The 15,826-nt window shown below is 37.7% G+C and overlaps 1 protein-coding gene across 2 annotated transcripts in view; it reads left to right on the forward strand.

Annotated features, from left to right (window-relative positions):
• sash1a (SAM and SH3 domain containing 1a) overlaps positions 1-15,826 on the forward strand; it is a 262,733-nt gene that overhangs the window by 214,564 nt on the left and 32,343 nt on the right. For both annotated transcript variants that reach the window (XM_020918832.2, XM_020918908.2), the window contains exons 3-4: positions 10,395-10,445; positions 11,228-11,277. In XM_020918832.2, coding sequence (XP_020774491.1) covers positions 10,395-10,445; positions 11,228-11,277 — 101 coding nt within the window. The remainder of the gene's footprint in view (positions 1-10,394; positions 10,446-11,227; positions 11,278-15,826) is intronic.

Here is a 15,826-nt window from a genome sequence, read left to right on the forward strand (position 1 = left end):
TTGGTCAGCACAAAATGAAGTGAAGAAGTAAAAATGTTCACAGCTTCAGAAAGTGGTGCCATTATTCAATCCCAAACTTGTAGAAGTTGCAGAAAGTAAAAGAAATGCTTAGGCAGAAAATTTAATATAATGAGTAATGCGAAATTTGGAATCTTGAAGACAGATAGAATGATCCCATTTTCTCAAAACTACTTTTTGTCTTTCAAACTTTTTCAACATTTCCTCACACTGTTACCTGACTGATAAATATTTACCAAAGATGTGTGTGGAATCCCTCAGTCGTCCAGGTAGAATCCATGGCAAAGGAAAAGTTTGTCCAGCTGATAAATTGAATTTCTCCTTTGCCATTTTCCAGGTACTATTCCACCAAATAAAAATAATAATTACAAAAACACATTTGTGATGGGCCCATATTTTTTCATCTATTCTCATCTGAAAATGTTGTTTCCTCATCACAAACATACCTGGAGCTGTGTTTTGTTTCATTCACACATGTTTAACACACAAACCCTGCATATTTAGGCTGAGTTTTTCTCTTAAACTGTGTTTTTATACTTCATACGCCTTCTCTAGAATCATTTAAATGATTTCAGCCCTGGAATTGACTATCTCTACTGAATCTAAAGTAAAAAATGGCTGTTAACTACCACTACATGATGTTTGGAGATGTAGACAGACTAATAATAAAGGATTACTCAAACATGTGTGAACAAAACAAAACACAATTCCAGGTATGTTTTTGAGAAGATAACAACATTATTACATGACTTAAAGCTTACAAGAGTCAGTTTTGGGTAATATAGTACATTTAAGCCTAAAATACCATCATGTCTTTGTGCTAGGCTTATCCATTGACGCAAGTACCAAACTACATTGACACTTTTATTTGACAAACCCTTTAAATGTTGACAACAGTCATAACTTAAACATTTTTGACACAAAACAACACTGATCCCGTGGCCTAAGGGATTCTGTAATGGTTTTTTAGTTCAGTATTTTGAAGGTCGAGACTCCAGTTCAGACTTGTGTGTTTTGCCACCAGCTGAAAGAGCCTGTGCTAAATGGACTAATGCCTTCTTCATGCCCATTTATCAAAGTGGGTCAGTTCAACAGGGTTAAAGCCACAGTACTGAACCAAGACAAATCCTGTGTGTATTTACTGTAGTACTACTGGTGTTGTAGTTCTGAGGTGCTTTTCAAATGTTTGATGATGCTGGTGTAAACTTTTGGAGAAGTCTAGATGTGTATTTATGATTTTTGAGTGCGATTTGTTAATCCAGATGTTATGGTGGAACTGTTGGTGGAATGTGTAATAACTTTGGTATTCTGGTGGAAAAGCCCAAACAAAACTGAGCCTAGGAAGGTTAGGAATGCATTGCAACACAATTTGAAAAGCTACGAAATGTTGATTTATTGCTGCTCCTAAATTGGGCTTAAATGCAAAAAACTGGATACGTCTATAAATTTTATCTGTACTTTATTTATTTATTCATTTATTTATTTATTTGAATATTTAGCAAAACTAAGAACTGAAAAAAGACAAAAACTAAATCCTGCCACCCACCCCTCTCTCCACAGCTACAACACAATCAAATCTTACTGTAAAATATTTTTGAAGTACAAATATTACTGCTACTTTACACCACAAATACTTCAATAATTTTTCATGGGTTTCAGCTTCCTGTTAAAATATAATATGTATTTTAAATTGTTCGTCACAATTTTTTTGCATTCTGAAACTCTTAATAATTGCAAATCTTTACTTCATACTTACTTCTACTGCTAGTACTTCAATTACCAGTACTACTAACATTACTGCTACATATTCTTTGATTCACTGCTACAACAACAGCAACAATAAAACAGCTGACTATTTTATCCCTTCTACTATATTTGGTCATTTGGCTTTTCAAATGCAGAAATGTTTGTGGTAAGACTAAAATTAAAAGTACTACAAAAACTGCAGCTGAATTCTGCCCTTTTACCACCTGGATTTTGAGGCCGCAGCTTCACAAGTTTATAGTAGCTACTTATAAATCACTTTGAAATGGAAAACACAGATTTGCTAATGGTTATACATGCTATCTTTTTGTATATGTTTTTCATGAGTCTTCCAGATGAGCCCGTTTTGCAGGCGTGTGCAGAGCTCGAGCCTCATGGGTAGTGGTGCGTGTATTATTTGGATGTGTACCAGGATTTCCAGTTGGTGTCTATCCTTCCATCGGCGCGCCCACCCAGGCTCACCCAAAGCCTGTTGCCAGTTGGCATAATGTCCCATAACCACCTGGTTCCTCTGGTTTAGCTGCATTCACTCCATATCCACCTTTTCCTGGCCAGTGCACTGAGACGGCTTTGTATACACTGTGAGGGAGTATAAGCAAAATGTAAAGTGTATATTGGAGTAGATATTTTTAGACCACTTCTTTTTGAATGAATTACACTGAATAAATAACTACTACTACAATTGCTACTACTTTAAAGGGTCTATATTACCCTATTTTCTGATCTCCTTTATAATGTTTCCTCATCAAAAACATACCTGGAGTTGTGTTTTGTTTCATTCACACGTTTAAAACACAAATCCTGCATATTTAGGCTGAATTCTTTCACTCTTTCTTACTTTGCGATGTCAAGAGATAATACAGGAAGTGCTCCACTGTGTTTTTAAACTCCGTACACCTTCACTAGAATCATTTGGATGATTTCAGATGATTTTGTTGATATTTTAGACCGTTTCTAGTTGAATGAATTAGATTGAATAAATTACTACTTCTACAACTACTACTACTACTACTTTAATTTCTAAGGCTATGTTTATATGATGACGGTCTGAACAGAAGACGCAAAAGTGGTGTCCCATCTTCACTTTTTATTCCATGTTAAGACTAGTGTTTTCGTGAGGAAATCTGCATGCAAACGATGATGCAAATGTGTGTGGAATTTGATCGGGTATGCATGCTATGTTTCTGTGTTCTGTATGTATGTGACGTAAATGCAAACACGATGTCAGCAGAGTAGAGTGACCAGAGTTTTGCATCTTGGGCAGTGTAGATGGAAACACTACAACGGAGCGTATTCAACTTTTCCACTCTGGAGGGTGGTTTCAGATTTTTGCGTTTTTACTCCCCAAAAACGCTGTCACCGTCTAAACAAAAGGCACTTCCGATAAAATATTTTGTTGTTTTTACCTGCAAGCGTTCTCATGTAAAAAGGCCCTAAGAGCATTTTTTTTCTCAAGTACTGTATAGACCTGCTTTTTGGAGTAGTGTGAGCGCATACAAATTGCTTCTGTCACTTTACGTTTAAAGATTGTGTATTGATACTTTGCAGCCGATGTCATCAACATTCCCCGGAGGTCTGAAGCTAATTTAGCCACTGCAGTGTCTGAAGCTTTGTTAGACTTTAATTTTGTTTTAGAGTTTTGTTTTAACAAAAAAGAGCTGACTTAGTTGGAACTACAACAGGAGAGCTGATTTGTGCCTCTCAAATAACATTACAGTCAACCTAGCCAACAGTTTTTCACCATTTTGTTGAAATTAAACACCTAAACAACGCTCGTATCGATCACAGACTCTTGAAAATGTATTATTGAAATCCATTTTGTATTTTTCTTCAGTTTTCAAACTGTCTTCAAACTTTTTTGGTAGTTTATTACTAATGTGTGTGTTGTATTTGTTCTGAACATTCTGCCATACACATACAGAACACCCCCAGCATGAAACGTATCAATATTCCTAGTACTAATATTTCGCTTAAGACACCTACAATACATTTTACTCTAATAGTTTGAGGTTTTAACATTGGCTAAACCGTCTATTTTGATCATTGAGTGTTTACGTACCAGTTTTTCCATTACCAGTCCACACTAAAATAACTGACCCGATAATGCATTTCCTCATTGTAATTAGCTTTACCAAGATTTTCGATGCTCCCCTGCTTTGCTCTCATAGCTGACATTGTGTTCCTCATTAACCCAGCCTCTTATATCTAACTCAATCCAGTCACGCTTAAGCAATCAGGACTGGGGTTTGCCTGCACATTCCCAAACAACCCTGCAGATATTGACTTCCATTGAAGAGGCAGAAAGTAGGCCAGTATCTCCCAGTATCTGTGGCTGGGTTCATGTAAAGGATAGCGAGCCCCTTTGGGAGTGTGTTGTGAGATCTAAGCCTTAATCCAGACATTCAGAAGCCACTGATTTGGGATTCTCTTTGAAAAAATATATATATGTGTCAGATGCACCAGCAGTTTCTTCACACATCTGCATTTCAGCTACAAGACACCTTTGAGTTATGTTACATTATTAATACTTTTGGGTAATATTAGGTAAGGTAGTATCCGTATACAAGTTAAAGTATTATTTGTATTTTCTGATTTTCTACAATACTGCAACTACTACTACAACTGTAACTACTAGGGCTTATCTAACTAGTTTGTCTGCTGTTGCTTTCATTTATTAAGAAATCAAACTTCACTTGAGTGGAACAATGTTAAAATGTACTTTGACAATTCACATTTTAACACAAATTTCAGAGAAGACTGATATCTGAACTCCTGACCCAGTGCTAGAGTGACTTGAACTAGAAGATTGAAATGTATTTACATTAATAATTCCTGTGGAAACTGGATATTTATGGGTATATATTCTTCAATCACAGTAAATATGCGTCTACATTCCTGTGCTGGAGATGTGCGACAGATTCCTCCTGGATGTAGGTTGTGTTTGTTTTGCACAGATTCTGCGTGTGAGAGACGGCACGCTCAGACTGGAGCTGCACAGCCAGGAGCACAGACACCAGACTGCACACTGTGCTCTATCTTATGACAGTACTGTGGATATGGGGTTATTTTGGGGTTGATTTTTAGCTATAGTTTTCAAAATAAAAATTTTAATGGACACAATATCAGTTCCCAAAGACTACAACTATTTTCTGTAATATAATGTCTTCTGCAAATAACTACACGTCTATACTGTACTGTAATGTGATAACCTTTTAGTTTAGACCTCTATAAACATGTTATGAAATACATGTCATTTAAATGTACAGGTTAGCTGTTTGGATTTCAGTCTTCTCTCCGATGTAATAGACCTGAACTTGTTTAAAGGGCCCATATTATGCATAACTTCTGATCGATGTTCTTAATTGTTTGCTTGTTTCTTCATCAAATCATACCTGAAGTTATGTTTGTTTCATTCACACATGTTAAACACACAAACCCTGTGTATTTATTTTTCTCTCAAATGGAAAACACTCCACTGTTCCACTGTGATGTCATGTGGTATTGCAGGCCGTGCTACACTGTGTTTTAAACTCTATGCACCACCACTAGAATAATTTGAATAATTTCAGCTCTGCAATCGCCAATTTTTACTGAATTAAAGGTTAAACGTAGCTTTTAATTTGAAAACTTCTGTTTCATGAGATCACAAGGTGGAACAGAGCATTTTGAACTTTGGAGCTACTCAAACATGTGTGAATGAAACTAAACACAAGTCCAGGTATGTTTCTGATGAAGTAACAACATTCTAACACGGCTTAAAGCTCACAAGAGTTCATTTTGCCTAATATAGGACCTTTAACATTTCCACTGTAACTGCATCTTCATTTAAAAAACATTAATCAAAAACTTAAAAACTTAATTACAAAAACACAAATTATTTTCCCATTAGCCTGGTACGTTGCCATGGTTTTGTGTAGCTGGTGCAGTAGCTTGTTCTCAGACATCTGTAGAGACAGCAGGCAGCGTGCCCAGTGATATCTTCTGTCACTGTAGGGGTGCGATCAAAGGAGATCTGATAGTAAAACCAATCTGCCCTACCTCTGTGAAAGTATGCGCGTTGTGGATTTCAAAAAGCTACGGCAAACTTTGACTTCTTATATGTGTGTTATTTCTTAAAGCCACCCTTTGTAAACACAGCTGATGCCGGTCCTTTTTAGTGTGTTTTATTTTCTATTTCTATTTCAGGAAAATACAGATTCATATCCTACTCATGTAAGTGGTACGGGTGGGTGGCTATTTCACACAATAAAAAAAAAAAGTTGTGAATTATATAAACACAGAAAACAATGGCTTATCTCATGAATATATTTTAATTCTCAACAGAGCACTACTTTCAAATAAACCTAAACATTTGAAATTTAGGTTTAAATGTATTAGATTTTTATTTACTCTTATCCAAACTTTTTGAGATCTATTATTTGTCTCTTTTTTTATCCATGGGTTTCAGAATATTGAAACATTTTGGGCTGTTACCATAGTGATTAACAATTTTAAACAGCTTTGTATGGAGAAAAACTTCTCAAAATGTTATATATATTGAGAAGTTGAAAGCCATGACCGTTGCAATTAACAATTTAAAACCAAATATATCTTTTGAATTGGAAAAAGTCCTCAAAATGTTTCCAGTAACATGAAGTTGAAAGCCTTGAGTAGCCCTGGATTACATGAACTATAGTGTTTTGTATCAGCGTGACATTAACATGCATTACTAGCACGACTCTTTTGCATTATACAGTCTCTTCTACTGCACACCTCACATGCTTTAGGCCTCTTATCACCCGCTCCCTCACATCCTGTGCATATGCGAATGTTGCAGATTGGTACCTGCTGTCCGACTTATGGGACTCTCAGTATTCCCATGCGTGGACGAGCGTTCAGGACAGGAGCATTCCTGATTTACACGCTACTGTAACCTCCGGATCTGTGCTGTAAATGCCATAACAGACAAATAGATAAACACGCCAGGTACAGGCCTCCCACTGTTCTAGTTAAGACTTAAAGATAAAACCAGGCAGACTGTCTCTTGTCTTGAGCACTGCTGGGATAAGTATAGGGCTCGGGCTCATTTTGGGGTGGTTAGCCGCCTCAGCACTTCACCCCTTCGGATCAGATGACCCTTCAGGGCAAAAGGAGCTGTTAAAGGATGTTATGTCATCACTAACTCTTAAAGGTCATGTATTACACAAAATGGACTCTTTTGAGCTTTAAGTCTTGTCAGAATGTTGTAATTTCCTCAAAAACACCCCTGGACTTGTGTTTTGTTTCATTCACACATGTTTGAGTAATCCTCTATTATTAGTCTGTCAACACCTCCAAAGCTCAAATGCTTTGTTCCACCTTATGATGTAATATATTGGTAGAACAGCTACCCTTTACCTTTTGTTATGTGTGAATGAAACAAAACACTATTCTGGATAGGTTTGTAATGAGGAAAAAACATTATAGCATAGATCAGAAAATGGAGTAATATGAGCCCTTTAACTATTAGTGGTCATTTCGTCAAGGTAAGGGTGTGGTAGTATTGTCCGCTTATTCAAATACAAGATAATAAAAGGTTAAGGCAAAGGTTGTCTTCCTGTGACTGTTACTTATACTCAGAGGAGTGCTGGAAAGTAACTGGATACTCATGCATTTAACACTAACTGTAGTAGCGTAGTAGCAACCGTCACTTGTAAATATAGCTGTGTCGATTGGGGTAAATTGAGGGTGTCACATTTGGCAGGGCATCGGATACAACTCTAGAATTATCATAGGAGTAAATCACCTCATATACTCTTCAACTTCCTTCTCAAAAAATGAAATGAATGTAAAAATGAAAGTCATTAACAGGTCTACTGTGAAAACTCGGATAGAAAGTAAAAATAGGAACTTAAATATTGTGATTCATATTAGACTGATCCTCCAGACTGTTCTCACTTCCTCAGAAAAAACGCAAACAGAGGGGTCAGCACTGTGTGAATGACTTTTTTCTTTCTATTTCAGTGTCACTTGGGAATTCTTTCAACTTTATCAGAAATAAATAACTTCCCCCCATGTTGCAATACGGTTTTGGCCGCTTATCACATTTCCCAAATATCTAAAAACACACATTTTTCTTTTGTTTATTGTTTAGTTTTAGTTTTTACCCATCTATTTAAACTGTAAACGCAATAATAGTACTTTAAGTTACTTGCACAAATATAAAGCTGTATTATTACTACTAGAATACAAGTTATCAAAGGTGTGCTGTGTAATTTTTAAGGGCGAGTCTAAGCCACCTGTTTCTTTCTCTATTATTAAAATGGTAGTATTGCTTTGACTCGAATGTTCCACAGTATGACATTAAACTTCTATTGTTACATTTTTGTCGCAACCAATTTAAAAAAATCAATCAATCAATAAATGCTATATGTTATAAACCAAAATATTATGCCCTGCACCTTTATCTTAAAAAATAAAGGAGTGAACATGATAAAAGTCTGTCTTTGCGCACAGTTTAACATGCTCATTGACAAATTAGCCTTCCTTTGACCCTTTGCTCCCTGGGGTGAGATCTCCCTGTGTGTCAGTATTTTGGACTGTCCACTCTCTGGCCCTCGGGAACACGCTGACCCCATCTGTCCCACCACGTTGCAAAGAACATCATGGACATTTGCACTGGGGTTAGACAGGAGAGGTCAAAAATGTAGTAAATCTTTCCACTTAGTTTCCACTGCAGCTATGTGAGCACGTATCATCCTATTCAGATCTGCTTTACGGTCTGTGTGTTTTGAAAGACCTGAGTGTAGATTTCATAGGTCAAAAAAATGTTTCGGCATTTTAAGACTTAAGATTTATTAGGGATGTGACAATAACCGAAATATCGTGATATCGTATCGTCAAAGTTCTCACAATAATGTCATGGACCATCACAATATATTGAATTACAAGTCTCTTTGCTTAAATTAAGAGTTATGGTGCAGCAATATCTAAAAAAAGAGAGAGAACTATATAGACCATGGTCCATTGCTCCATTTCAGCCTAGCCTACATGAAGAAATAACAGTTCTAAACACTTTTAAGACTTTGTTCTTTGGATTCAATCTTGTCAAGGCATTTTAAGAGCAAAAACTTAAGAGCCTCCACAAAATATTGCAATAGATACTGTACAGTGAGATTCAGACTGTTACAGTATCATATCATGAGACTTGGACATTGTTACACCCCTACTATTTATACATCAAACACAGTTATTACTACTAGTTACTACTGAAATAATTATGATGAAATTGAATATAGAATACCCAACCATGAGGGATATTAAAAGTAGTCTAACTAGCAGAGGTGGGGACTTGCAAGTCGTGACTTGGACTCGAGTCAGACTTGAGACACTATTTTAAGGGCTTGAGACCTGACTTGATAAAATGGACTAAGACTTGAGACTAGACCTAGACTTGAAGGTCAGTGACGTGGGACTTGACTCAGACTTGAGGCCTATGACTTGAAGACTTGAGAAGCACTTTTAAATCTGAATTCTTTCTATTCTGACTGTAATGATTCAGACTAAATTCTTTTCAAAACATTTAAAAAAGGAAAATTTACATTTCTACAACTCTTATATAGTCTATAAATACTCAGATATAAAGATACTATGATTTTTTAAAGTACAATTTAGTTTAAAATTCATATAAATTGCAAAATCTATGCTATATTTGGTTTAAAGTCTTGAAATGACTTGAACTCAAAGAAGACGAGTTGGACTTGACTTGAACTTATGAGCCAGTGACTCGAGACTCGACTTGGACTTGCCTGTATTTGACTTGGGACTTCACTCAGACTTGAAGTCTAAGACTTGAGACATATGAGACTTGCAAAACAATGACTTGGTCCCACCTCTGCTGACTAGTACTGCTAGAGCCCGCAACTACTAAGACCTAATACTGCTACATTATTATGGTACATTATGTCATATATTGTGAAGCTCATTAAGACAATACTAATGACTTGATGATACAATCTCACTGGCATAATTAGTGCCATTGTTGTTTTACCAATTACAAGTTTGGACAAATCAGAGTCGGAGGAAGATTACATTTAATAACTAGGTAGTTGTTCCAAAACTCTCACTACACAAGTGTGACAGCTTGGGAGATGTGAATGTAATGTGACTCCTGACTTGAAGGCATGTCTCCACAAGGCTGTAACTCCAGACACAAAGACAGGTGTTACTCTGTAGTGAAGACACCAACATGAAAGCTGTAATCAGATCGTCCAATCATTACACTTTCCCAACCTGGCCTATTCTATTGCCTGAAAAGCTGTATCTTTCTTCAGCGCCTGGTGGATGAATACAGCGGGACGGGTAGAGCAGGTTTGGACACAGGCTCAAACTTGTTAAACGGTGTCTTTTGCACGTGCTGCTGTTTGTTTTCACTCTCAGCACAGGTGTGTCAAACCTCACCTCAGGTCTATCCCACATCACCTTTGTTGTCTATATTACACACTGTTCTGGAAACAATTGACCTTTTCCATACGCACAGCTCTTGTTTTATACTGAGACTCCAATGTTTTTGTTACTGGCCCTCGCGGTTGTAGTGAATATATTCCTTTGTTATTGAATGTTAAACACTGACACCTTCCCTCTTGTCATTTTAGGAGAAACAGGATTCAAGCACCACTTCCCTGCAGCTACGCTCTGAGATTCAAGTAAGCAAATTTTATTAGACTCCAGTGGGCTGTGCTATATTAGAAATGATCTCATTCAATTCAAGCACAATACATATACACACAATATTCAGTATATAATAATGCTGAATAGAAGTTTTTATAGTTTATTTATGATTATGATTATTATATTTTATTTATTTAATTTTTAATTTTTCTGTTTTAATTTGATCAATAATTTTTGACAGTAAATTTAGAATGTAATCTAGTCCCAAGTCCCAATCTAGTCTTTTTCAGTTTCGATACCAAATGCTTAAAACACCTCCAGATAGTCGATATCAACCAGTACCAGTGCAGAGACGGAATGCAGCCTTTATTTTCTGTAAACAAAAATAAAATAAGACAAAACTGATCCAAATGTGTTATGTAGCTGTTATCTATCACTCAACTAACTGAACATCTTTGTATAAATAAAATTTCAAAGAGATATACTGGGCCAATTATGACCAGTAAAAGTCCGACCATGATATCGTCTGAATCGATATTTGGAAGCCGATATCCAATCCATCCAATTTTTTCAGTAGTGGCAGCTTTATCCGATACCAGTATTAGTGCCGTTCATCCCTAATTGCAAGTATGTGTTTCATCCAGTCCAAAGTTTGATTATTTTTGTAAGGAATAACATCCATGTTTTATAGTAAACCTTTATACAAATGTTTCAATTTCATTTGACATACAGCACAGCCCTACTGTTCAGTTCTTTCACAGATGAAAATTGTTATAAATCATAGTTATACTAACACATTATCTCCTCTCTGCCGTAGGAATCCCTGGGCTTCAGCAGTCAACTCTCCACTCCTGAGACAGACCGCAAGTATGTCCTGTGTTCCTCTTCTTTATGTTCCACACCATGTGACCGAGACCAGCCCTGGACAGTGAAATATGGCCACATTTACACGTGTGTCTGTTGAAGTCAAAACAACACGCAGAGCTGTCGTGTCTGGGTTTCATCAACATCTATGGGGAGCATAATTCACATTTTCTTTGTGAGCCATAGCAGATAGAGGGGAGCGTGTCCGTGCATGCAGGTTTAGAGCCGAGGTGAGGGATGGGTTACACCTGTGGTGGTCATGATTGTAGGTCACGGAACTGTCCATCTTTATAAGCCGGGAATTTGATGTATTTGTGCAGATGGGACAGTTTTCCTGAAATTTTATTTATAAATTGTCAGTATGTTCTTGCAGTGGATAAGTTTAAGTACACACCAAAAACTCCAGTTCAGTATTTACTTGTACCTCACCAGTTTAATTAAGTACATGTTTTTTAGGATTGGACAGCAAATTGTACTACTGCAAAGGTGCATTGTGTGACTTTTTTGGTGGTAGATACATAATTGGCTTTTCTGATGTTACTGCTTTATGTGGAATGTTTCACAGTATAACATTAAACCTTTTTTAAATTCAGACCAAACCAGACCAAGTTACAGGTCAGATCTGTGGAGAGGAAACCACGCTCTCAGTCAGAACACCTGTTTTTCAAGTTATTTTTGAGCTATAAAACCACCTGTCATTGAATAAATGTAAGGTAGAGCTGGTTAATGTCATACTATGGAACATTCTAGGCAGAGCAATGACATATCCATAGAAACAACCAAAAAGTTACATAGTGCTCCTTGAAGTAGAATATCTCGTACTGTTACCTCTAATAACAATATGGATTTCCCCTTAAGTTAAATTTGTGGCCTTTTACTTCCTGTTCTCCTTATTGCCCGTATCGTTCATACTCTGCCCCATTTTCACATTGACTCACACAGTACTAGGTGGTCCTCCAAACTCCCACTCTCACAGAAAGGAAAACCACTGGCCACTTCCTTGCGCCGACCTGCCCAGTCCAAAGCCTGTTCTCCGGGGCTTCCTTCCTCCCTTTGTGTCCAGTCCAGGAGAGAGAGAGAGGAGGGGAGAGGGGGGGCTAGTAGTCTAATGATTACAGCCAAGAAGCGAACGCGGGATGCCTGGGTGGAGGTCCTTCTCGTTGGTTCCTGTAACTCTACGACATTTTTTTCTGCCTTTTGTTTTATACAGAGGTAATTCCCCAAAGTGAAGTCATCGCGAAAAGCTCTACTTCTTAGCTTGTTGGCAAAACATCTCTTTGAAAACTCCCCCACTGTCAAGTAGTATTAGATTTAGTACCCCACACATGGCGAATGGATTTTGCTGTAAAATTATGATTGGTCTTTTATCCTCGCCCCTGATGGTCGCCCCCTTGTGACCCCTGGAGGGATAGTCACGTGCAGGAGAGGAAGCGCATACCACATACATGAACTCTTCTTCTCCCATAGCTGCGTGTATGCTGCACAGACACATGTGGAGGGTGATGGGAAACAGATGCCAGAGTTTAGGATGACGTCGGGTATTTGAGATCGAGAAGAGCAGAGGGGCCCCAAGAAAAGAGAAAAAAAACGTAACAAGATGATTCCCTGTTATGGCCTGGCTTTGTGCGGTATAGACAGGGCTTATATGTATGCTCTATTCTTGGCTGTGTAAAATGGAGATTGTCATACTGGTGTAGCACATACCTCAGAGTTTTAGCATGGAGATGATACTTTGAAAATTTGTTGACAAAATATGACAGATTGGTTTTCAAGCTTTTGCTACCAGTATGTCAAAGATGAAGCGAAAGAGGTCATCCAAAACCGTAATTCCTTCAACAAAAGTTTCTTGTGCACTTTAATGTTTTAAAACTGCATTGTTTAACTTTTCTGGTCCACTATCTGCTTGTCACCATGGAGATGTTTTGACAGGAATGTTTCACAGTACATTATTAAACATATTCTTCTGGAAGACAGCCAGGTGACGACAGTATATTTAGGTCAGATCCAATGAGTTGCAAGGCTGCTTTTTTCTATAAAACACTTGCAACTGAATAAGACACAAGATAGAAAAGTAGATAAAAGATTTTAAAAAGCAGATCCCATACAGGAAAAGTTACATGGTAAATTAACTACCTATGCAAAGGTATTAACAGTGTAAGGAGACAACATGCAGGCATTATAGTTGGCCCAGAGATCAACCTATTGTTTTGAGGCCAGGGCTAACCACTCTGCCACAGTGTAACTCCGTATAACACAAACGCAATGTATGTGGCATCTCTACACTATACCTTTGTAATATAGATTTAAGACTAACATTTGCGTTTGCTCAGATCTTGAAACTTCATGAAGATGTTATTGCTCTATCTGGAATGTTTCACGGTATGGCATTAAACCTTTTTTAAATTGAAGGAGACCAAAGCAGACCAAGTGACAGATCAGGTTTGTGGAGAGGAAATGTCACTGTCAGTCAGAACACCTGTTTTTATAGATATTTTTAAGCTATAAAACCATATGTAGTTCTATAAATGTAAGGTAGAGCTGTCTAATATCATATTGTGGAATATTGCAGGTAGAGCAATGACACATCCATGGAAACAAGCAGGTGATGGACCCCCAACCAAAAAGTTACACTGTTAAAGTTATTAACAGAGGAAAGAGACAACATGCTGGCATTATAGTTAGCCCAGAGATCAACCCATTGTTTTGAAGGCAGGTCTAACCACTCTGCCACAGCGCTACTCTGTATAACATAAACGTAATGAATATGGCATCTCTACATTTAAATTTTGTAACAGGGATGTAACGATATTCAAATCTCACGATACAATATCGTCACGGTATGAAGCTCACAGTACGATATTTATTGCGATACCGTGGGAAAGCTCACAATATGATGGTGAGGCTCACGATTAGGGATGTAACAATATCCAAATATCTTGGTACAATGTTTTCACGATATACATCTCATGGTACGATATTTATTGTACCGTTTATTTATTGATATTTTGTGGAGGCTAACAAAACTGTTAATATGCTACTTTTTCCTCTTAAAATGCCTTGACAAGACTTAATTCAAAGAACTAAGACTGAAAAGTGCTCAGAACTGTTATTTCTTCGTGTAGTCTGCACTGAAATGGAGCAAAGGATCATGGTCTATGTAGTTCCCTTTGTCTTTTCTTAGCTATTGTTGCACGATATCTCTTAATTTAAGCAAAGAGACTTGTAATTCGATATATTGTGATGGTCCACAATATTATTGTGAGAACTTTGACGATACGATATCACAATATTTAATGTATTGTTACATCCCTACTTTGGAATATAGATTAAAGACTAACATTTGTTCTTACAAAAATGACTAAAATCTCTCATACCAAAATGATTTTCTGAAAGCTACAGGAACGGTAATTTGATCTTATATTGTATACACTACTAAAACGAACACTGTTTTATGTTAACGTCTCAAACTTTTAAAAAAGCAGTGCTAAAAGACAACTCTCCTCTTTCTATAATGAAACCGCACCCTTCTCCCACTTTTTTTTTTTTTTTACGAGCCTGTTCACAAAGTCCATTTTTATGTGGCACTTCTTTTAAAATTTATGCGCTCCAATTTAATGCCCGAGGACTACATCTCCCTTCCCCCGTCAGTTCATCTTTCACTGGCTCCTTTTCTCCTCCGCCATAGTCCCGCTCTATTGTCCCCCTCTCCGTGAATGGGCCTCAGGTATACAGATTTATCATGCAGAGTCAGACTGATAGACAAGTCCTTTAAAACATACCTCAACCTCTCCTGCGTTCACCCCCTCACCACCTCGCCATAGGACAATAGCACCCTCGGGACCTATAGTCTCTGCCATGTTGGTACTGCCAGCCCTTCTTTGTGAGTTTGTTGGCAGAACGTGGGCATAGCAGTGTTAATGGGGCAGGCGATGACAGAAGGCTTTTAGGGTTCAAGCGGGGGACTTCCTGTTTTGAAGGTTGATTGATTGGTTGGTATTGTTGCCGGGGACTACCGCAGGCTTATCAGTGTAGTTACCAACAGCAGTAAATGGGACTTGATGAAAGAATAATACAAGGAGGTGATTGTGGAGTTTAACAGTGGAGCCTGTTAAGTCTAACATGGGGAGACTTCCAGCATTGTGTCTGTGTGGGTTTCCTCTGGGGACTTCAGTTTGTACTTCTACCTAAAATGTGTGACATGTAGGTCAATCTTTGAGCTAGATACTCTTAACCCAGGCTACGTTTATATGATGACAGTCTGAACAGAAGACGCAAAAGTGGCATTGCGTCTTCACTTTTTATTCCACGTTTAGACAAGTGTTTTCGGGAGGAAATCTCTGTGCATACGGTGATGCAAAAGTGTGTGGAATTTGATTGGGTATGCATGCCAGGTGGTGATGCTAGGTGGTGATGTATGTGACATAAACGTGTACGCGACATGAACAGATCTGACCAGAGTGTTGCGTCTTGGGCAGTGTAGATGGAAACGCTACGGCGGAACGTATTCAACTTTTCCATTCTGGAGGGTGGTTTTGGATTTTGTGTTTTTAAG

This window comes from Boleophthalmus pectinirostris, unplaced genomic scaffold, assembly GCF_026225935.1.
Source record: "Boleophthalmus pectinirostris isolate CB_2022bp ecotype Guang Dong unplaced genomic scaffold, ASM2622593v1 HiC_scaffold_13, whole genome shotgun sequence".
NCBI classification, from domain to species: domain Eukaryota; kingdom Metazoa; phylum Chordata; class Actinopteri; order Gobiiformes; family Gobiidae; genus Boleophthalmus; species Boleophthalmus pectinirostris.